The 25,211-nt window shown below is 35.5% G+C and overlaps 1 protein-coding gene across 2 annotated transcripts in view; it reads right to left on the bottom strand.

Moving 5' to 3' along the window:
* Positions 1-2,860: 2,860 nt before the first annotated feature.
* The window catches only part of LOC121425702 (kinetochore-associated protein 1-like), a 103,673-nt gene continuing 81,322 nt past the window's right edge, over positions 2,861-25,211 (bottom strand). For both annotated transcript variants that reach the window (XM_041621872.1, XM_041621871.1), the window contains exons 46-60: positions 24,734-24,807; positions 23,935-24,142; positions 22,256-22,374; positions 20,533-20,600; positions 18,665-18,734; positions 17,987-18,102; positions 16,227-16,362; positions 14,911-15,006; positions 13,902-14,013; positions 11,513-11,576; positions 9,977-10,106; positions 8,953-9,039; positions 7,381-7,526; positions 5,430-5,523; positions 2,861-4,530 (exon numbers count right to left, since the gene is read on the bottom strand). In XM_041621872.1, coding sequence (XP_041477806.1) covers positions 4,450-4,530; positions 5,430-5,523; positions 7,381-7,526; positions 8,953-9,039; positions 9,977-10,106; positions 11,513-11,576; positions 13,902-14,013; positions 14,911-15,006; positions 16,227-16,362; positions 17,987-18,102; positions 18,665-18,734; positions 20,533-20,600; positions 22,256-22,374; positions 23,935-24,142; positions 24,734-24,807 — 1,601 coding nt within the window. In that variant the 3' untranslated portion in view covers positions 2,861-4,449. The remainder of the gene's footprint in view (positions 4,531-5,429; positions 5,524-7,380; positions 7,527-8,952; positions 9,040-9,976; positions 10,107-11,512; positions 11,577-13,901; positions 14,014-14,910; positions 15,007-16,226; positions 16,363-17,986; positions 18,103-18,664; positions 18,735-20,532; positions 20,601-22,255; positions 22,375-23,934; positions 24,143-24,733; positions 24,808-25,211) is intronic.

The raw sequence follows: 25,211 nt of genomic DNA on the forward strand, positions 1-25,211 counted from the left end.
AGTGCTTGAAATATATAGCTGAAATTGACTCTCAGATCGGAATATCAAATATTTTTGCTCGCGCTTCGCGCTCGCTTTGATTTTTCATAACTATGTGTAGAATGCCTAGATTCTAGGTCTAAATCTGAAACACGCACATATTTATTCAGATATTCAACTTATTCTCTATTTAGATCATTATCCATTTTCAGATTACAATATCAACATTTTTCTGCTCGCGCTTTGTGTTTGCATTATTAATGTAGAAAGATCCCCTATTACTCATACTATATTACTTAATTTACAAAACATGAATAGAGTGTCCCATTTTTAGGTCTAAATCTCGATTTTTTCTGCTCACGCTTCGCTTGCATCAATTGGTGTTTTTTTTTAGTAATATAGCTACCCTGTTCACGATTACAAAAATTGATTAAAATTTTCGATTCTCTTTGTAGAAATGTCAAAAATTTTCAGCTCGCGATTCGCACCAATTGTTTAGTTTTATACCTATTATACGTTTAAGTTACAAAAAGTGCTTAGAATTTCTAAACTTTAGCATTATTTGATCGTTGAAAATGTAACGTCTTCATGGCTTAGCGCAAGCAGTCCTTAACAAGTACCTTTTCAATCAGTTCAAATTAAATGCATATAAACACTCGCATTAATGTAAGGACCGGGTGTAAGGAAGAGCCCCAATTACTTATCCTTTTCATGATTTACAAAATATGAATAGTGTCTCGTTCTTAGGTCTAAATCTCAAAATTTTCCGCTCACGCTTCGCATTGGCGGCGGAGCAGATGATTATCTTTTGTGTTTGGGGGGGGGACGGCTATTGTTGCGTCCCCCCAAAACACAAAAGATAATCCTCTGCTCCGCCGCCTATGGCACTTCGCATCAATTGTTTAGTTATATACCTATCACATGTTTAAGTTACAAAAGGTGCTTAGAATTTCTAATCTTTAGGTAAAAATTTCAACAACAACAAATCAGCTGGCGCTTCGCGCTCGCATTATATGATTGCTGAAATATGTAACGTCTTCATGGCTAACTGCAAACAGTCTTTAACAGGTACGTTTTCCATCAGTTAACCTCTGCTCGCACTTCGCAGGAATTATTTATACATCTTTATCAGGATAACAAACATTGCCCAGAATGGTTCAAATAAAAAAAAATACAGAAAATTTCCCCGAAAAAATTTTGGTCACGCTTCGCACTCGCATAATATAAATAAAGATTATGTGATTATATATATGTTGATTTATAAGAATAAACTAAAAAGTGACCATGAGGACTACTCCTTCAATAAAACGAACAAATATCATCTTCGAGCGGCCGATCGGGGATTAACATATGGCTGAAAAAATTTTTGGCCCCCTCCCCATTTGGCGAAGGCTGGATCCGCCCCTGCTATCCCCCTACCTTTCGGGACAGATCTGCCCGTGCATGTTGCCTACAATGCCAAAAGAGAATAAATATGATCATTCACCATTTGTAAATATAACTTTCCTTGCCTTTTAGTGTTGTGGAAGAGTAGATTCTTAGCTTTAATATGTTAGTTGCTATAGGCTATTACTTGAAGAAATTTCAGTGAACACGGAGAATTTGAGAAGTTTAGAAAAGTTAGTTTAGTTTCCAAAACAAGGAAGAGAACCCGCTGAAAATGAAGAGAGATCATGGACCTACTACTAATAGGTCCATGGATCATCCAAGCATGAAAGAATTTAATATTGAAAAAATCTTTATCAAAACATTATGAACAGATAAAAAATGGCAGAGACACTGAATACTTTTTTTTTTCATTATCAATGTTTCATTGATTATTTGAAAGCTAGTAGCTATACCATAATAATCAATACAATATGAGACTAATAATGAGTTTCTGGCTCATAATGGCAGTGGGTACAGAATTTTAAATCCATGAGAAGTGGAAGTGTAATATAACCCAAAAGTTTTGATGAATTATTTAATGTCAGAAAAAATGTGGGGTTTATCTTTACAATAAACTACACTACTGCATGTATGTCCCTGAAATACAAATTGACAATTTGTTGTTAGTTTTATCATGATTTAATCACTATGTAATTAAAGGTCAAGTGCATCCCAGGAAAATTTTAATTTCAATTTTAATTTCTATCAACTCTTCTTTCAAACCTTTACCTTTCTGTTTTGTTTTTTTTAGTTTTATTCTTTCACACATATCAATCAGGTCAGATACCCCTTTTACATGTAATGAAAGCATAGTATGTTCCACACTATACAAGCCCACACACACACACACAAAATACAAACAAATATTTTCTGAGACATAAAAGTGGCCTGAATCCCAAAGGACTAAGCATTGAACAACAACAACACTCAAATAACATTTCAAGTAAACAAATGAGGTATGAAGCATGGTATTTATTACATCTGGAGGAAGCTGTAAATTTCAAGGCTTTTGCCTTTTTATCCATCATCTATAAATAATCCATCATCTATAAAATAATACAAAACAAGGCATATGATGAAAGTACATATATTATCATACTTACAGTACATCTGAGCAGGGGGCTGTTTCATAGTGATGTTCGTAAGTTAAGAGTGACTTTAAGAACGACTGGTGATGATGATGATGATGCACAGTATTTATATAGCGCCATATATCTGTCAGACATTCAAAGGCGCATTGGATCTGAGGAGCCAGCCAATCTGGGTCGCCAAGAAGGGTGCACACACAGAACTGTGACCCGCAGGTCTCTCCTCCCGATAACTGGTTTGGGAATGCAGGTGGACCACTACACTACTACTACTCGAATAGGGCACTGGGTTCTTAACGTGCAAAGGTGGTGATTCTCCTCTACAGGGGGCCTCCATTTAACGTCCTATCCAAGGGATGGAGTGTTTTCCACTGTAACATAGCCTGCATCTATGAAACAGGGGAGAGACGTTTACACACAACGCACTGGCTTCAGTCATCTGCCCGGGGAGGACTCGAACCCAAGATCTTTGGTTTGACGGGCAGACACTTTACCGACTGAGCCAACTTCGCTCTCTGATCTGGTGATCCTTTCTTACGCGCTAAACAATGGCCAATCATGTGCACCATTTTCCACAAGGATACCCAGTCGTTCTTAAAGTCACTCTTAACTTACAAACAGCTTTGTGAAAAACCCACCTGGTTAATAATGATTATATCACTATTCCATACACAACAGAACATCAGGTCCATACTTTCCATATGGGGCAAGTTTAATGTAAATTGAAATTGTGGTTACACATGAAACCAGGGTTTTTAGGTCGATAAGGATAATATATCAGATTAATTTCATGAAATTATGATCATTTCCCTTTCTTTGACCCGAAGCCTTAACATCCTCTAAAATATATTTTCAAATATATTTGCAAATTGTCATTTTCACAAAGTGGTCACTCACTAACCAATTTATTATATTTTTGTCTGTAAGACAGAATATTGTTGATAACTTATGGAAAATGTTTCTAATTTTCCACAGTAATCCAATCATCATACAGTTAATTAAAATAAAATATAAAATCTATTTTGCAAATGGAACAAGTAAGATACAAGTTTGAATGAAGTACTCCCTATCTGTTATACGTAAGGTGGATACTACAACATCAAAATAGAAAAGGGCAATGAACTCTGCATATTTTCTTGTGCAGGGATACAACATTAATTCCAAGTTTTTCAATGACATCCCTTCTAATTGAAGATGAAACACAGAAAACAAATAATGACATCACTTTCTTGCTTGTCATGAATTCCCTTCCTGTGGATTTATACTTGCCTTTCTAAGACATGATATTTATACATTATTACCCTCATTAAATCAAATTCTCAATCAACATACATAATTATAGTTCACCATGGACATTTATTCTATTGCAGTGGCAAAAGAAATGACAAGGCACATATTCGATGACACTTCACCAATTTTAGAAGATATTTTTTTAAAATAAATAATATCAATATTTTAGAAGTATAGAATAAGAAAATATTTTGTATAGATAAAGCACCATATTCTATTGTTGTTTGGTACAGTTGGATCAGTTTTGCATGCATAGTTTAGGGCAAAACGGTAATTGTTTAATAGAAAATGAGTCAAAATCACTTGCATTGAGTCACATGATGAAGTACTGATAAAGAAACAGAAATCACCAATATTTATTCATGTAAGAAAAAAGTGTCAAGAAAAGAAAAAAAAATCACTGTGTATTTCATTTGGAACTGAAGTGGCTAACAGGTGTAAAATACAACATTATTATCACGATCACTATACATGAATAAACTGCATTTAGTAAATTCATATTCATAACTGATTCTGTCCAAATGTGGTATGAAATGGAAAGGATATACCGATGATGGTCCATAATCTTGAATACATAACATCAGCATTCTATAACAGGTAACTTTCTTTTTTTTACTAGTACTATAGAAAACAAAAATAAAGGTGAAGATTTCAACAGAAGGCATTAGTCCGTGGAATCTTCTTCTTTCATCATGTTTACAATGTTCATTGCTTCATCATCCATACTATGTGATGTTAGGTAGACCTGGAAAGGAGATAGGTATAAAGGATAGCTTACTCGTACAACATTATTGGTATGATAATGTTATTATCATTGGTGTATAGAACTCACATACCATCCACCAACAATCAAAGTGCTAGCTCACCCCCCCCCCCTCCAAAAAACAAACAAATAAAATATAAAAATAAAATTGAAATAAAATCTACATATTATTAACCTACAATCAGACAAGGCGGCAATATTTTCAAACATTTGCTTGTATGTACAAATGCAAGGGAGGGGGGTCAAATTGACCCTCTATCCCCATTACATGAGGGTAACACCTATAAAAAAATTATTACTTTTTTTATGTAGTTTTAATGGACATGTCTTTTTTCCTCAATGGGTATTACACTGTATAACTCAAATTTCCATTATCCTTCTTGAGTGTTTTGAATCAAATTGAAATCATACAAAGAGACCATTGGCGTGTTTTTAAGAAGCGGTTTTGGGTTTGAAGTGATTGGTCAGAGGAGGGGATGATTTGAGGGTGACATGACATATGCTCCTGCGACAATTGCTCCGGTCTTAATATCTTGGAAGGCATAGTAGTGTTAGGATTGTGATAGAGTTTTTGGTTCAGAATATTGTCATGATTACGATTAGGGTTTATTTAGTTTTTTGAGATTAGGTTTGATGTTTCGTTTAATGTGTAGAGTTTCCATCGGAGCAATTGTCGCCGGAGCAAATGTCATGGAACCGATTTGAGAAGAAGCAAGTGGAGGAGAGTAGGGTGAGGATGGAGGATGCACTCATGCAGAGTGGAGGGAGGGAATAAATGGTCTAATGGTAATTTCCAGAAATGTAAGCCAGGAGAATCAGGCACCCCCCCTTCAACAAGGAAAAAAAAAGTGGATTTAAAAAACAGGACTACATTTACTCACCTTGAGAAGTTCGATGCCCGTTGAACCATGAGCAGACGGTGAGACAGGGTAGTAAAAATGAAATACGTTCACAAGTTTGATGGCATCTGGTATCCTGCATTGAAAACAATCATTATAAATGCTCAAAGATCATATAAAGGGACTGAGAAGCATTCAAACTTTGAAGTTGATCAAAAAGAAGAGAACCAAGAATTGTTTAAAATCTCATTTCATTCTATAAACAAAACTATGCACTGGCATGAAGATCATAATATAATTGTGTCATAATTGCATGGCATTTGCTACTTTGAATTCAGAAGAAAAATTCTTCAGGAATAAAAGAGTTTCCCCTGCAAGACCAAGGAACAGGAAATATGTTTGCTTGAACATTCATGTACTGCCTAAATGAAGATAGTAGAGACAAATAAATGCATAAAGAACACATGGGCCCGTATTCTGAAGTCAGGTTTAATTGTTACATAAATCACTAACGGTAGAGATATCATATTTCAGCTCATTTGGCTCTCAAATCATCCATGAGTGTCTAGGAAGTATAAATAGATGATTGTCTTCACCATTGAAGAATCAGGAAAGAGCATAGTAAACATAAGAAACATACAACTTAATAAAAATGTTGACAATCTTGGCTTCCCATAATTTTAGCACAGAGTTAGACCATGGTCTAAGTTAAACCTGACTTCAGAATACGGGCCATGGTCTTCAAGAGAAACAATCTAGAATAAGGGCAGTTGCTGAAGGTGGTCGGGGATCAGCACACATGGGGGAAGAATCAGGAAAGAAGGGGAGTAGGTGGTATGTACAACGGATCCCATGTATATAGGAACTTCTTGGAATATGTCTTTTGCTTTCTTGTTAAAAGAAGTTGTAATCAGGGAAAATTACACAGGGGCCTGGGTGATTTCAACCCCTGGGGCCTGTTGCATAAAACTTTTTACCTGAGAAAACTCTGGTAAAAACTGAAAACTAAGGTTAGTCTGATATCTGCCATTGACTTTAACACAGGGCAAAAACTCCGGTTAAAACAACCTGAGTTTTCTCAGGTAAAAAGTTTTATGCAACTGGCCCCTGAACTGCTTGAAAGAGCCCAGGAAAGTTTTTTTTTTTTTAAAGCCCCTGAAATTATCTGAAGATACAGATTTTAGGAAATCAGCTGTGAAAGGTAACCCTGAAAAAAATATATATATTTTGCATGGTTGTCATGCTCTCGAAAGGTTTATTTCCAATTCGTCTCATGCCAATTCGTCCAATTGCCAACTCCATTTGGTCTACTATCAGTTCATCCACTCACCACATGGCTTACTTTCATTTAGTCTAATACCAATCCATCTAATAACCAGTTGGTTCAATAGCTATTTAGTCCATATACCATTTGGCCTACTTGGACTAAGTGTTAAATTGTGCAAAATGAATGAAAGTGAAATTGATACTAGACCAACTGGTTATGAGACGAAATGGTGATTAGATGAAGTGATGATTGGACCAAATGGTTAAGTAGACCATGTGGAGAGTGGACGAGTTGGCAGTAGACGAATTGGCAATTAACCTTCTCAAAATGTCATCGCTAGAGCAGTTTGTAAAGTGAAGTAAAAATTGAATCAAATGGGGGTCAAAAGTACAAAAAGGTTGACTGCTTCATTGAATTGCTGTTTACAATACATTCTATCAAAAATTCTCAAAAAATACAGTCACAGACGGTGTGTGATACCTAATCTCACTGTTGTGTTATCCATTACAGTTTGCCTTTACCAGCTGAAAGCAAAATTTTTTGAGCCGTCAAAATATTCTTTTACAATCACGATGATTGGCACGACTGACCCAAGATCTGATAAGAACTTAAAAGATCACTACAACACTCTAAGATTTTGACCAAGGTTTGAATCTTGTCACAGCTTGTGACAGTGAAAACTAGGTATTAGTGGGGAACTGAAACAGCCTGAGATTGTTCTTATACCTGTCTGCTCCTATGGTCTTCCTGATGAGATCCTGGAGCTGATCCTGCTTGGCTAGGTGGTGAACTAATCCCATGAAATGCTTTGTTCCTAGAAGGGTCTCATACATACCTTTGGATGATGTGTGTCTGTACACTTCAGTCAAAACCTAAGGTAGGTACAAATTAGTATATTTCTTGAATCCGGGTATAAATTCTAAAAATTGAACAACCTCATAAAAAAAATGTTGCTGAGTTGCTGCTCCTAGATATCAAAGGTCAAATGATCTTCTTCATTCTTTTATAACTTTACTTAATCCTTACTTAACCCTAAAAAGATGGGGGGGGGCTGATTCAGCCCCCCCCTCGACATTTTTCGTGATAAATCCGCCACGCGAAATTTTTTTACCGCTTCGCTCGCTGACTTTTTACTTTCAAGTCTCGCGCAACTTTTGAGACCAAAGTTGTGACCCCCGGGTACGCGGTTCCAAATTACGCAACATTTCGTAAGTGCATGCAGACCCAAAATTACTCAAAAACGTGAATTTGTGTACAAATCCAATGCAAATAGTGTTCTTAGCCAATATTCACAAATGCATCATTATTTTTCCTTTTACTGCTTAAAATCAATTAATTTTATCTTTTTTATGGTCAAAATAAAGTCCCCAACAATTTCCATTGAAAAAACAATAAAAAACAAAAAGTCGAAAGACAAAGAAATACATAAGAAATTTAGAAAACAATAGAATACATAAGAAAATAAATGTGATTTTGAAATTTTTTTAAAATCAATTTGATCAGATGACTATCTTAAGTATGTGAAACAAAAATTAGCATTTCAGGGGCATTATTTTATTAATTAGAGCAAACTTATGATTTTATGCATAAATTAGCATAATTAATGAGACATGAGATTTTTTGCAGAATTTATGTTTTAGTTTTGTAGATAATGCCATGGGTAACGCGTGTGTCAATTTTCGTCGCGATCGCGCGGTCGACGGCCGAGATCATAAGGGGGGGCTGAATCAGCCCCCCCCCCCCGTCTTCTTAGGCGTCGAAATAGCCCAGTCTATTTAGGGTTAAGTTTCTTGTTTTTCTAAGCATGAAAGGTTGCGCAAGCTTGCTCTGTGTAAAAAACTGTCACATTAGCCTATCTCTTAACCTTTGTTAAGTCTGGCTGGTGTGATTATCTAACATTCTTGTTCCATTATTAATTTCAATCTACCAATTATGATATATTATTAACTGTTTTATGTCATAATTAAAAGAAAAATACTGTGTTATTAATTTCTAAGTATTGAGAAAGCAGATTTAGGAAGATGACATAGAACTAAATACTTAAAGCTAAGGAAATATGTACTATTTAATTAAAAATCTTCTGCCTATGAAACACACATTCCATTTTTTCTTTAGTAATCTTTACTCATATACAGTATTCTATTTTAGAAGACTAATTGTAAGCACAAAGCTATTCCAAACACAAAAAGGAGAAATGGAATAAATGAAAGCATATAATACGAATGTATCATTTACAAATCCAATATCAATTGAAAAAAAAATATGAATGAACAAAAATTGCTTAATAAAAGTACTTACGTGTTCATGTTCTGGTAGTGGTTGCTTTATTTCCATAAGATGAGAGAGAGAATCTAAGATGATTACATGGCGTGTATCCAAGAGCATCTGAAACAGTAAGAAAGTTAATTCTATTGAAAATGAAGTCAAATTAATAAATCTATAAAAAAATGCTTTCAACAAATCAGCAAATATACCACACTACTAGATTGATAACTGATTTTACTAAAGAATAACTATTATGAACAATTATATCATGCATTATGGACCTGATGTTTGGAATTCCCTACCTACTAGTACTAGGAATATATTATCAATGCATTCATTCCAAAACGCATACTTGTCTCTAAGATGTAATTTTTTAGCAAAACACATTTTGTTGTACTGTACATTTCAAACTTAAAGATTGATATAATTTCAATTATTGTTACGCCTCACACACTCCTTGTAAATATTTGTAAATAGTTGTGGCACATAATAATTTGTTTTTGTTTGTTTTTGTCTGTTTTTTTCTTCCTTCCCTTCGTTGTGTAATCATTAGTTTTGACTTTTTAATATCCAAAGGTCTGACAACAGCTCAAGCATCTGCTTATTTTGTCATACCACTGCATGTCTGCAACCTTGTTATAATCAGTTATGTAAATTATACATTATTATTATGTAAAATTTAATGTATTCAATTTTGTGATGATAACACTATGTACATTGCCATGACATGCAGAAACGAATAAATAATCAGTTAGTCTTTAATATGCCATTAATAATCATTCAAACAATATTATCAAAGAATGAATGAACGAATGAATGAATAAATGAATGAGTGAGTGAATGAATGAATGACTGAATCAATGAATGAATGAATCAATCAATCAATCAATCAACCAACCAACCAATCAATCAATCAATGAACAAATGAATGTTTCAATCATTCATTTTAATGAATAAATCAATCACTCAATCATCCCATTAATAATTCAATCAATAAATCATACAATAAATCTATTCACTCTTCCATACTAAAGATGATATGAAGGAGATATCTTACATCAATCTGAGAATCTCTCTTAGTTTTGTCTGGTATGTGTAGAAGGCAAGCCAATGCCTCTGCATGCATATCAACCCTCAGAAACTGACAGCTTAGTCGTATGAAATCAAGATCGAATGGAACTGGACACCTAAGGTAAAAAGAAGATAGATGAACACATTGTTATATTTAGGGGATACCTGATGATGGAACAACATTTTCTGATTTAAAAGAGCATAATTATATCAGCAGAAAATCATATATCTTAAGTTTTTAAAATGTTTGTCGTCCATTCATCTCATCTGGGTCAAGTGCTGAAAAATATATGTAGGGGAAGGCGGGGTAAGTTGTGACAGTTTTTGCTTTTTGCATGTTAGAATTGATATGATTAAAAATCTTGTCGAAATAAGTACCTTGCCTTAAAATTTAATTCTTCCGGAATATTTTCCACCTATATATAACTTTCTATCCCCACACTGAAAGTCATCGTGACCTTTGAAAAAAACGATGTCAAATGGCTCAACTTGCCCCATATATGGGGTAAGTTTGAGCCACCTTCTGGGGTAAGTTGAGCCACAAAAACTATGTATAAAATGTATGAGGGGAGAACCAGCATATCAATCTTTTGTTTAAAGTCTTTTCACTTGCTAATTCTCCATAAATACTAACATCCTTTAAAAGGAAAAGAGCAGCCATGTAAATTAACTCCTTTCAGCCAGCATTTCAATCGATTTTTATGGTTTGTTTGTTTTCTAAGATACATTACCATAGGAATTACCATGGCTCAACTTGCCCCATGCTGTTTGGCTCAACTTACCCCAGTCCGAACTTAGTGCGATAATTTTGTATCCACACATTTATTATGCATCCATCATATAAAAGACTATGACAAGAATGAAGATCCATACCTGGACTAATAATGTTGTTATCATGTCTTCATTATATTTAAAGACGTGTGTGTTTATAAAGCACTTATCTATTTCACACTCTTTTTTACTTTTTTGGCTGAAATTCATATTTTACCCTCTAAAAAACTACTTTTTGTTTCGAAGTTGAAAACAATATGGTGGGGTTAGGGGTTATGCTATGGGTCATCAATACATAACACCACCACAATGTCTGACTCATTCATTATTGGCCTGGGGCTGGTGGCTCAACTTGCCCCTATGCTCAACTTACCCCGCCTTCCCCTACATATTTTTGCTGATGGAATATACTGCCATGACTTGACTGGAAACAATGACCCTTTGTTTGAAAGGCAAGAATCAGAACCATAATGCTCAGACATTCCACACATAGATACAGCAGCACAAGACCACATGACTTGGTCAAGTCTTTCGGATGGTGACGTTAAAGGTAGGTCCAAGACGTAAATAATCATATCTGATTGATACACGTCTGACAAAACTCAAATACACATACCTGATTTCTTACCAAGTTAAGAGACAATTCACAACTTTTGCTGAATAGGTATAGATACTTTTATCATCACCATCATCATCATCATCATCATTTTCATTTCTATTATTATTATGCAAATGAAAGATTCTCACTTACTTCTGTACTAATGAGAGTACATTCCTACACCTCTGGGCCTGTTCTTCGGTCAGTGGGGTACAGACTGCAAATAAACATCAGAATATTGAAATGCTGGCTAAAACAGCAGCCTAAGGTCAAACCATACATATAACCAATTACATTTCTGTACGTGGAATCGGAGTGGAAACAGATGTAAAGGCCTGGTCCCACTGGCCGACAGACACAAAACGTATTCATAATGGACACAGTGAACAAGCACAATTTTGGGGTGGCTCTATCCGTTTTCATCCGCTCCAGACAATGGAATAAAATGCATGAACGATGAAATCACAGTGGATGGATGCTCAATTGATATAGGGCGTATGAAACGCGTATGCAAAGAGTACCCAAAGGATACATAACGTTTTCCAACGGATGGCAATATTCTTTTCTGTTTTACATCCTCTCCGAATCTGTAAGGGCAGTGGGACCAAGCCTTAAAGAGTGGAAATCTATAATTCAGTGAAAACTGGATCTCAAATCTAAGACGAAAGTTACAGCATTTTGAAGTTTAGCAATCATGAGAGATATGCAGAAAATATGCTGTATGGTTACTGATTATTATAAAAAGTAAACAAAGTGTTTCACATCTTAAGAGAAGAATCCGTCAGAACTCAAGAAAAAGAAAGAAATTGTGAAAAAGGGCTGCACAATATGACAATAATATCAGATATTGTAACAATGAAACTTCAATGAAACAAGGATATTGGATCAATAATGATAGATCACACCAGGGTTGTAACAAGTCGAACATTTTAGGTCGAATCAAGTCAGTTAAGAGTTCAAGTTAAGTCAGTCAAGTCACTGTACAGATGTCTATGGGAAGGAGTCATGGATTGCTGCTTGAGTCACTGATAGGCGTCTCAGGTTGTGATTTGATTTAGACCCTGCATCACATCTCACAATGTTTTAACTCTTTGCCCGCTGTGTTCGAATAGGGTCACAAACAGCAGACTGCCAAGTTCAACTCAAGTCACAATACACACACATACACAATAGTGATGTGTGCATCACTTAGTACTGTGTAAGTACAAAGATTTTTTTTACAATAAACCAATCAAAAACCATTGTGAGCTGAATTAGCCTACTCCATGCAAAACTCATTTTAATATTGCACCTTGAAATAAATGTGGCATAGGAGTGATTTTTGTCAGTGGCAGGCAAAATTTAAACTGTCAGGGTTTTCATGTGTTTCAGAGGCCTTGAAATGCTATAAAACCCATGCCCAATCTCCATTATTCAAAATCAACCCACCAGAGTCACAGAAAGAGGGTCATAAACAGGTCATTTCTATTACGATTATGTTATTCTCCAATCTCCTTATAGTCGTAGCTGAAAAAAGTGGTAGGTAAACATTGTCTTGACACTGTTTGACATATATCAATTGGGGACAATGCATCTATTGCAGTTGTTACAGCAATCAATAATAATACTACATGTACCAAAATACATCATAATCGCCTCAATCAAAGCAATTTTTAGACCAGAGTCCCGTTACACAAAGGTGATTGATCGTACGCTTGATTTTCACGATTGATTGTACATTTTATTCAATGCAATCAATCACAGAAAAATGTTCTATGATGATTGCTATGCTTTGTGTTACGGGCCCCTGATTATGTAAGACGGTTTATTTCCGATTCGTCTAATGCCAATTTGTCCAATTACCAACTCGTCTACTATCATTTGGTCTACCGTCAGTTCGTCCACTATCCTCATGGTCTAATTGCCAATTCGTCCACTCACCATTTCGTCTAATAACCAGTTGGTTCAATAGCCATACCATTTGGTCTAATTGGACTTGGTGTTGATTGTGCAAAATGAATGAAAATGAAATGGATATTAGATCAAATTGTTATGAGACCAAATGGTCATAGACAAAATGGTGATTAGACGAAGTGATGATTTTTGGACTATATGATTATTGGACGAAATGGGTGTTCAGAGATGCCAAGTTCAAAGACCAGCTATGCGTGAGATTTTCTGTGAATCTGAGTGAGATCACAGACATTGTGTAAAATGTATATGGGGATAGGCTGTGATAGTTGCATGAGACAGAGATTTAAGGGGATGAACAAGAGTCCAAAATGCTTGAGCCTCACGCATAATGCGTGAGACTTGGTAGCTCTGGGTGTTAGACGGAGAGTCGGACGGAATGGCGTGAGACTATTAGACCATGTGGTGAATGGACAAGTTGTCAGAAGATGAATTGGCAATTTACCATGCAAGATGTGTGTTATTTACATTCCGTAAGTAGAATTTCTCCTAGGTCACACACCTTTCTGTGGTTCCAACAAATTCAAATTAGGCACAGTTTCGCAAGAGTCTGCAGAACTAACATATTAAGAACTATATCCCTCGTACTCACTGGACATGAACGGGGTGGCGAGAATGATGGACCAAACCTTGGGCAGGCACTGAACAGACCTTAGCACTTTCAGACCAGCTATCTCAACCAGTACATACTCTAGATAGTCAAGCTAAATCGGAATCAAGAATATTTATGCAAACATATTGTGTTATGTGTTTGTCGACTTGTAAGAATACCTGCATATACTAAGATTAGCTTGAGTGTTCCTACAGATCTAATAGAAAGAATTAGCACAAAATAAATAGAGGAATAAAGAAATTGGTTTAACAGGTAAAGATGCCCTTGTATACTTCATAATGACAATATACATGTAGTTGAGAAAGCGGAGTCAGAAACATTTTCTTTAAAAGTGAAAAGTATGGGATATATACATTATGGCATCACAATGGCCTAGTAAGGACATAGCAGTTTTAGAATTTAATGATGATGATGCACAGCATTTGTATAGCACCATATATCTGTCAAAGACATTCAAAGGCGCATTGGAGGAGCCAGCCAATCTGGGTCGCCTACAAGGGCGCGCACACAGAACTGTGACCCGCAGGTCTCTCCTCCCGATAACTGGCTGGGGGAATGCAGGTGGACCAATACACCGGGGTTTCCCCCTACTCTTATTCGAATAGTGCACTGGGTTCTTAACGTGCAAAGGTGGTAATTCTCCTCTACAAGGGGCCTCCACTTAACGTCCTATCCGAGGGACGGAGTGTTTTCCACTGTAACATAGCCGAAATGATACATGTAATATGTAGGTAAGTTGTGTAAAACTACATGTATATCTATTTTCATCACCCTCTCACTGATTAGTTTTCTTTTTTCTTCAAATGCACTGAATTTGGGTAACTAGTCTCCTTGAAGATTCAAGCAAAGCTCCGAGAACTGTATCCCTCACTGATCATAATCTTGTTAGTATCTTGATTTTTTTTTTTTGGGGGGGGGGGGAATCTTTGGACAAAGCTTACAGGATTTGAGCATCAAATGTTATCTCAAGACAGTGTATGTCACCTACCATTCCAAATTTCTGTATCTGCTGCAGCATGCTGTTCCACAGATGTATGTCATGGATCTCATACTCTAAACACAGCTCTGCAATTAGTCGCACACTCTGGAAGAAAATGAACATATATATTCATGGACGTGAAAGCTTGCTGAAGAATATTCTCAGTTGGAGTTTATGTGGATATACAGACACAATCTCCAATCGAGTGCAAAATTTAAACAGGAGAACATGGGAGGACAAACACAATTTCTGAACACAAACTGATTCCTTCCAACAATATCCAAGAGTATTATACATGTATGAAAGGAATTGAGAACATATTGAGAACATATAAGTAATTTTTATAACTTCTGATGCATAGCTCTAATAATCAAACTAAAATACACCAGAACAAGAAATCTGCATCTATCCAATGCAACCATATCTTTTATTCAGTGGTAAAAAATATTATTTAAAAACTTTATTAGAACTTTAATGCTTTATCCTCTATAGACTAGGCAATTTGATGCCTACTTAAACCTCTAATTACTAATTTGATGAATCAAAGATTATCAAAAAGGGCTTTCAATAACATTGTCCCACTTGTGGCAAAGAGAGACAATTCAATGGATGACATTATTAAACATAAAAAGTAACTGAAAACTCACAATGATAGTTTTCACCCTTCCTATGACTTGATTTCCCTTAAAAAAGCTTATTGACATAACTACCATGAAGTGTGTAAAGGGAAATGAAAACTTTGGAACAAGTAGGCTTGTGTCGAAACAGAAAAATCAAATAATAAGAACAAAGAAAGTTTGAGAAAAATTTGACAAATACCAAGAAAGTTATGTGCATTTAAATATTGTTATCACTAATGCCATGGAGATCCTCCCATTGGAATTGCGACAAGGTTGCGTGATGTCACATGTGAACAACTTTCCCTTTGATAGACTGTAAAATACCCTCAAAATGTCTCTGTTTGCTTTTTCTTATGGTGATACAAACTCTTTATCCATGATGTATTCTTTAAAAATCTGTATCACATGCCCTCCTATAGAAAGAACACATGATGTTTTGATAGATATAAGAGGCAGTTTATGTGAAATATATAGTAAAGTAATGGGGAGAGTTCTTCACAAGTGACATCACACATCTTTGTCGCATTGCCTATGTGAGGATCTCCATAGCATAATGATCACAATATTCAAATGCTCATAACTTTCTCATTATTTGTCTGATTTTTCTCAAACTTTTGTTGAGCTGTTTCTTTCATTTTTCTGTTTTCACACAAGCGATCTTGTTCTAAATGTTTCATTCTCCTTTTATAAGGTTCCTCTACTCACCCTGGGTTCATGGTTGTGGTTTTTCCAGAGACCCCTGACCAGGCTAGCCTTGTTGGATGATGTGAATGTACTAATATCCATGGCAATATTCAGAGCTTCAAACTCACTAAGGTACACCAAATTCTTCAAGTATTCCCTGATGAATTAAATTAGATGAGACAGTCATTTGTAAACACCCCAAATACAAATGACCCTCAATCCTAAAAAAATCCTAATATAATTGTGACTAATAATCGACTTTACATTCAAATGCTTGTTAGCACCAAGAATTTTAATCTACAAATATCAAATTTCAGCTTTTGATGATTGGAGCAAAAATGATTTAGCACTTTTTGAGACCATATCTTCTTTGCCTTCCATAGATGAATAGGTCTGAATGGGATGCGCAGGACAAGCCACCATAAATATCATGAACTTGAAATAAATACATTTATTTTTTTATTCACCGACTTTCTGATAAATTTCTGATGAAGATACATTACATTTAGGAAAGCATATCACGAAGCAAATAATCAGTGATTCCCCCCAAAGTCTGTTACAGTTACTGAAACCCTTGCATCCGATTGGCTTAGAGCATGATTTATTATTCACTGATGTTCCAAAAATTTCTGAGTCTACAAACAATTCAGTTCAGTTTCATTTATTTCACACAGAGATGCCAAGTTCAAAGACCAGCTATGCGTGAGATTTTCTGTGAATCTGAGTGAGATCACAGACATTGTGTACAATGTATATGGGGATAGGCTGTGATAGTTGCCTGAGACAGAAATTTGAGGGGATGAACAAGAGTCCAAAATGCTTGAGTCTCAGGCATAATGCGTGAGACTTGGTAGCTCTGTTCACATCTCTCATAAAACATTGAAATAAAAGATACAATGTATAAACATAATCATACAAATATACACGATAGATAATGGAAAAAAGGTTTGGCTTAAAAAAAAACTAAGAAGAAATACACGAGAAATCAATTGTAAAAAAAACAGATAGGAGTGAATAACATTAAGTAGCAGTGGATGTGGGGGATCAGCAATAAGACATTGGCCTGTCTAGGTTGATCCCTTGTATACTGCCAAAAAAGATCAAACAGATTAGGATTTAATGGAAATAGAAAAGAATAGAAAACAACAAAAGCAAAGATCCTACACCAAATGGAAAAAAAAAATGATCGGAGGGGGGGGAGGGGATTAACATGCAAAGAGTAAAATTTACCTAATGTGACAAATTGTTACCTATATATGTAACATGCAAAGAGTTAAATTTACCTAATGTGACAAATTGTTACCTATCTATGTAACATGCAAATAGTTAAATTTACCTAATGTGACAAACTGTTACCTATAATTGTAACATGCAAAGAGTAAAATTTACCTAATGTGACAAATTGTTACCAATATATGTAACATGCACAGAGTAAAATTTACCTAATGTGACAAATTGTTACCTATATATGTAATATGCAAAGAGTTAAATTGACCTGTGACAAATTGTTACCTATATGTGTAACATGCAAAGAGTTAAATTTACCTAATGTGACAAATTGTTACCTATATATGTAACAATTCAAACAATATTTTATATTTCCTTTTGAAGTTACTTAAGGTTGGGCATTGCTTCATAACTTGGGGCAAAGATGCAGCACAATACATTGGTTTTCAATTTCATTCATCTTTTCCTCTTTGAAAGACTGATATGCCACAAACTCAAAAAACATCCAGGTTTCCCAAGTATTGATTAACATTCCCTTTAATTCTGTACTGTACCTGAGCTCACTGACAGGTAGCTTGGAAACCTTAGAGATGATGTCATCATCGGAAAGTGAGAAGAGGCAACGAAGTGCCCTCACCTGACATCCCGTAGTGACGTGAGTTGAGGTTTGCTAGAAACAATAAACACCAACATTTATAATTGTTCCATGGAATAAGAATGCATCATTTAAATTGCATTTCATCACATCTTCTTTATACCACCCCCCTAAAAATTCATTATTTAAAAAAAATGCCACAACTTTCATTATTACACAAAAAAGCTCAAAAGAGTAGCAGAGATGCTGATAACAAATCATGTCACTGTTTTTTCACAGGTAAAGAATTGATTTGCTATCAAATCGTAGTGGGGTCTATGGAAACAAGTACAATATCAATAAAAATACATTACAAACTCCTCTACCAATAAATCTATATGAATTTTTCAAGGTATTATTCAGTCATTCTCCTGATTTAAAGGTTGTTTCTATGGATAGGAAGAATATCTCGTTCACTCATAAGAAAAATCAAAGCTGACATGAATACAATAAATTCAAATCCCTTGTTAAAACTGCCATAGTTCTGCATTAATGATCTTAAAATTTATCAGTTCAAGTGAATCATTTATACGTGACGAGTGGGAGAGAACCAACGGAGGTCAAAAGCAAAAAGTGGATTTAACACGGTGAAAATTACCTTGAAAGCAACGTTTAATAAGAAGAGAATGGTGCTCTCAGGCTTCTGACGTTGCAGCAGATATTTCAATCTGAAAATAAAATGGAAAGAAAGAATACATTCAGTCATATTATAAATCATGAATATTTTTTCCATCATTAAGTATCATATTCTTGCCATATACAGAGCTGCCAAGTTGTATTTTGCATTTTCAGTATTCTTATCCCCCAAAATCAGTATTTTGACCAAAAAATCTGTATTTTTACCATGAGATAAATATGCATGCATAATGGCAAAGTTCGATCACTTCTTACATTATTTTGCGCCCCACACCGTCGCACACGAGACCGAAAGCTTCAGTCTAGATTTTGGTTGTTCCGCTGAACTGCGTTGGCTGACTCACCCATACATAGACTGAAGAATTTGGAGGCCCGTACGTACAGACAACGTATTAGCAGTAACGTTAGATCTAACATTCGACGGAAACCTGTTTTTTTTTCGATCGTTTTTTGCAAATAAAATCATAAAATATCACATTATGAAAAAGAAATTGCATCCATATTTACGGAAAAATGTATGAAATTCAGAAATATCGTACCTTAGACCGCAGTTACGGCTAATTCGTTTCAAATTATGATCGAAACATCGTCATCTTCGATCCTTCCGTCGGTCAACGTAAGTTGCCATCTTGGATGACGTCATCATCCTTACAGACGTATTTACCAGTCGCAAAATATCGCGATTTGAGCCGCTGCTTTGCGCTTGTAAACTACGTGCGTGCCCTCGGAACTTGTCACCCGCATATGATTCGCCAGGATATCGAAAATTCTAATCGGAAAGCCTTGATGAAAGCATAACTCATTGAACGTAGAGGGCAGCAACACACGGAATACCTTTTCTTCTCTAATTTGTTTTTCCCGTATTTTATCATGAAAAAGCGTACTGCCGTATTTTAAATTGATTTCCGTATGAAATACAGAAAATTCGTACTACTTGGCAGCTCTGCATATAGTTTTCATTTTTGAAGCAGAAACAGTACACTTTACTGTGCGCTGCCTGCGCCAGCGCGTGACGTCGAAATTAGAAATTTTGCCTGTTTCAAGCAAACCGATAGATGGTGCACCAAATTTTGCATGCACTCCAGATAATTTCAACATTCAAGGTGACTGTAGATAACTGCTGAAGGAAAATGAAACTTTTGGAACAAGAAAGCTTGTGTAAAAACAAGAAAAATCAAAGAAACAAATCAACGAAAGTTTGAGAAAAATCAGACAAATAATGAAAAAGTTATGAACATTTGAATATTGCGATCACTAATGCTATGGAGATCCACTAATTGGCAATGTGATAAAGATGTGTGGATGTCACTTGTGAACAACTTTCCCATTACTTTAGTATATATTTCACTTAAACTGCCTCTTTTATCACATTTATCAGTAGATCATGTATTCTTTCTATAGGAGGGCATGTAATACAGATTTTCAATGAATACATTGTGGATAAAGAGTTTGTATCATCATAAGAAAGAACAAAGAGACATTTTGGGGGTATTCTATAGTCCATCAAAGGGAAAGTTGTTCACTTGTGACATCACACATCTTGGTTGCATTGCCAAAGGGAGGATCCCATAGCATTAGTAATCACAATATTCAAATGCTCATAACTTTCTCATTATTTGTCCGATTTTTCTCAAACTTTCTTTGTTCTTATTCTTTGATTTTTCTCTTCCACACAAGCCCACTTGTTCCAAAGGTTTCATTTCCCTTTAAATTGAAAGATGAGCAAAAAGCAAAACATCTTTAACTTGATTGGTCAAATCTTATCACATGATTCAATTTACACCAATCAGACATACATATTCCAAGTATGTGTAATGCAATATATATTACCTCATGAGACTTCTTTCTCCTTCTGGAATCTCATCCTCGACAGACGAATCAAAGTTAAAATTCATTGTCTACGAGAGAATGAAAGAAAGAGAGATTCTCACATGATTATAAAGCCTGTATTTTAAAGTCTAGTCTAAATGGTTTTAGCCTGGGATTAAACAAATGGGCCCGTATTAAATTTGTATGGGAAGCCAAAAGTATCAATTTTTTTTATTAAGTTGTACGTTTCTTATGTTTACTATGCTCTTTCCTGATTCATCGATGGTGAAGACAATCGTCTATTTACACTTCCTAGACAATTATGAATGATTTGAGAGCCAAATGAGCTGAAATATGATATCTCTACCATTAGTGATTTATGTAACAATTGGCTATCAATAATTAAACCACAACTTCTAACCTGAGTTTAAGTTAAACCTGCTATCAGAATATGGGCCATGGTGGCTAAATGCAACACTTTATGACAGTAGGCACATCAACATCAGATGCATGATAAATGATTAATAGCCTTCTATGTAACCTAATAACTTTAATTGTCTTGGAATGATGATCATTTTCTTGGACATTGAAGCATGAGAACAGAATTTAGTAATCAAAAGGAGATGACATGCACAAACTTTCAATACTTTAGGCTATCCTTGGTTAGAAATATATTAACATAGATCAGAATACAAACAAAAATGCATGAAGAACTTTGATCTATTTCACAAATCAGCTTTTTTATTTGGTTAAATGCATGTAAAGAAATACTTGAGTGTAATATAATTCCTGACATATATCAGTAATTATGATTACAATGAAAGTAATACAAAGAAAACATACATAGAGCCATCATATGATAGAAGCAAGATCAATTATTCTACAGGAAAGCCTTTAAAGGATGTTGAAAGCTGAATGCTGATATCAACTTTCTCCCTCTTCCAATCTCTATCTTTATCATACACCATAGCATAAAGGCCACCTCACACCTTACAACCCGACTGGTCTGCGACTGAGTGAGGGAAGATGTGACGTCACAGCTCTTGTCAGCTTGAGCGTTGCAGACCGGTCGGAGACAAGACACAAGGAAAATCGTAAGGATTTGACATGTCGAATCCTTATGACTGGATCGCAAGCTCAATCCAACTTCCAGCCAATCAGACAGCAGAGTTGCATGACGTGTATATGATAAACAATGTGCATGCGCAGTAGTAAGTGCACTTTCTCAGTTGCTATGGCAAAAAGCGCATGCATGAGTCGCAGATCAGATCACAAGGTGTGCGTTGTCGAGGCTTATGACTACCTTGCGATTCATCTCCCCTCACTCAGTCGCAGAACAGTCGGGTCGGAAGGTGTGCAGTGGCCTTAAGTTTGATTCAATACCCCCCACCCCTCCAGGTTGAAGCCTCTGGCATTATAATCTAATTATGGTAGCGTATGGTATAGTTCTATAAAGGCTCCCCATAGCATTAACATACAAACAAAATAGTGCATGTCCATTCTCCATATTTCGATATTCTCACAGAGCTATCAACCTGAAGATTCATTTCAAAAGTTGAAAATTAGTATTTTGGTAAGGATATCATTATTTTCAAAGAAATACCATAAGAAAAGAACATTAAATGAAACTTTAAAAATCAGTATTTTACTCAAAACCATCAGAATTCTTCTTGTTTTTCAGTACTAAATACTGAAAATGAGTTCTACTTGGTAGCTATGTTTTCCGATTACCATGAAACCCTACCGTGTCTTCCTGTTTGCTGGTGGCTGGTTGGGGCATCCATTGTTCCATCAGATGAATACGAATCTTCTCTAGGTTACTGTTGTTTATCTTAGCAATTTCTTCCACTGCTGTATTGATGTCTGAAGAAAAGAATTTTTAAAAATACACTCAGAATAAAGTAAACATATTCAATGCTGTAGAATAATAATATAGGGTATTTATATTGCGCACATATCCACCTTGTTAGGTGCTCAAGGCGCTCCTATATTACCCGGCTGAGCTAGGCATTCATAGCGCACACAGCTTTTTAAGGAATTACTTCCTACTGGTACCAATTTACCTCACCTGGGTTGAGTGCAGCACACTGTGGATCAGTTTCTTGCTGAAGGAAATCACGCCATGGCTGGGATTTGAACCCACGACCCTCAGTTTCAAAGTCCGAAGACTAATCTACTGGGCTACAATGTTCCAATGTTAGAAGTTGCATAAGTTCTTTTTTTCTAAATTAATGTTATCGTTTTTGGCAATCTTCTTACACTGATGTATTCATGTCTGAAGCATAGAACAAATACAAAATACTAGTACAAAGAATATATTTAAAATACTGTAGAAGTTGCATAAGTTTTGTTTTTTTCTAAATTACTGTGTTTATCTTAGATATCTCTTCCACTGCTGAGTTAATGCCTGAAGCATAGGATAAAAGTAAAATACAAAGAATGAAATAAGCAATAAAGAATATTGATTAATTTTTTCTTAATTACTGTTGTTTATCTTTCTTAGCAATCTTCTACACTGATGTATTAATGTCTGAAGCATAGAACAAATACAAAATACTCGTACAAAGAATGTATTTAAAATACTGTAGAAGTTGCATAAGTTTTTTTTTTCTGCATTACTGTTATTTATCTTTCTTAGCTATCTTCTACACAGATGCATTAATGTCTGAAGCATAGATCAAATGTAAATTACTATAGCATATTCAAAAGAATACTGTAGAAATTGTATTAAGTGTTTTTTCTAAATTACTGTTGTTTATCTTTGCAATCTCTTCCATGGATGCCTCAATGCCTGAAGCATAGAATGAAAGAATGAAGAAAGAATATTTAAAGGAATACTACAGAAATATTTAACATAGAAAATAGAAACTCTAGCTCTCAAATGCAGAATTATATTACATACAAACGGTGTACATGACGATTATAAAGAAATAAGAAATTTAATTTTATAAACTAAGTCACAAAATCATATCCATTTTCCCCAAGAGTATATATTGCTGAGCCCTTTTCATTGTATTCTTTGTTAACGTTACCCTAGTTGAATCTTTTGGAGCTACAAGAATCTATCATAATAAAAAGAAATTTGACAATCAATTGTAAATAACATATTTTGCATAATCTTCAGGAGGAGAGACCTGCGGGTCACAGTTCTGTGTGCGCGTTCTTCTAGGCAACCCGGATTGGCTGACTCCTCCAAAAATGCGCCTTAGAAAGTCTTTGACAGACATATGGCACTATCATCATCATCATCTTCACTAAAATTTTCAAACTTCACCATTGTTTTACTTATGGAAGTTTGACTTTTAGAGTTATGCTCCGTTAACCCATGATAACCTGAATTTGTTGCAATAAAATGATGACCAGAGCCAGAATTTACTTCAATATTTGGATGAAGTTAATCTTTAATTAAATTTTGAACCTGACCTGGTAGGTTGAGATGATAACCCTGCATACGTTGTTCAATACTGGGATGTTCGTAGAGTTTAAAGATTAGTTTAGCGGGGGTAGCGATCATTTGGGTATACTGAGGTTCAGCCAAACCGTGCCTCCGAAGTGCTTCCTCGGTGCAGACGGCTCGGAGCTCGGCAACCAGACGTTGGTGAATGACGCATGCCTTCTGGTGGTCGGGGGTCTGACAAAATTGAAAGTTAGCCAATTGGCTTCTGAATTCCAGACAATCCATAAAATAATCAACTTTTTTGTATGTCAAACACTTCATTTCTTGAACTACCCTAATCACAATTTCTCAGAACTAGAACACAAACATATACTAGTAATTAAAAAAATGTCTCACATACAGGGGGTCAGACATTCATATATTTTACAGAATTGCTTTTGTAAAAATCAGTCTGATTTGGACAGGGCCACCTGGTTTCAGCCACAGATCTTTCATACTATAGACTATCCAACTTTAAATTGTGACCTTCTGTATGATTGGTCAGACAGTCTATTAAGATCAAAGTTTAGTTTCCCTCGCATTGCTCTACATATTGGTACATATGTTAAAAGGTAATAAACTGAATTTTCTAAGTGCTGGAATTTAGAAAGCTGAGTATCTGAGACTCCTATAAGCAGTTCATTATTACAGTGTAAGTGACTGAATAAAAATGCATGAATGAGTCTGTGGTTGACTTATCCAGAAAATGTCTTTTTTCCAATTCTTTATAGTCCAATGGCTGCTGCTTTACAAATGTTATTTACATGAGCATTAAAGCGTTCATACCCCTTCTTCACTTAATTCTTGCCATCTACTTGCAAGCCGCTCACACATCTTCAGAGCCATCTCCTTTTGTTTACCTAAAAATTCAAATCAAATATCATGAAATTGTGAGATTTTTGACTTCATCCAGACAGAATTAATGCTTCCTCCATGGTAGATCTGCAACACATTACACACACTCTAAACTTCTGATACTTGAAGAATATCATTCCCATACGCATACATGAATTACATCATGTAATTCTGATTCTTCTTTAGGAGAAGCTTGAGGAGCTGCAATCTCTTTAACATTTGAAAAAAATCAGATCAGATCACCACTGCTCCCATACATGACCCACCAGGGGACCGTTTCATGAAAGAACTTGTCAGACGTTCTTTCTAGTTACCGTGGTAACAGTGTCTCTCAGCCAATCAGTACCGAGGAAAGTTGTCAGATCTGACAACTTGTCGCACAAAATGTAGATGAAACACTTCCCTGATG

The sequence above is a fragment of the Lytechinus variegatus genome, chromosome 12 (assembly GCF_018143015.1).
Source record: "Lytechinus variegatus isolate NC3 chromosome 12, Lvar_3.0, whole genome shotgun sequence".
Classification (NCBI taxonomy): Eukaryota; Metazoa; Echinodermata; class Echinoidea; order Temnopleuroida; family Toxopneustidae; genus Lytechinus; species Lytechinus variegatus.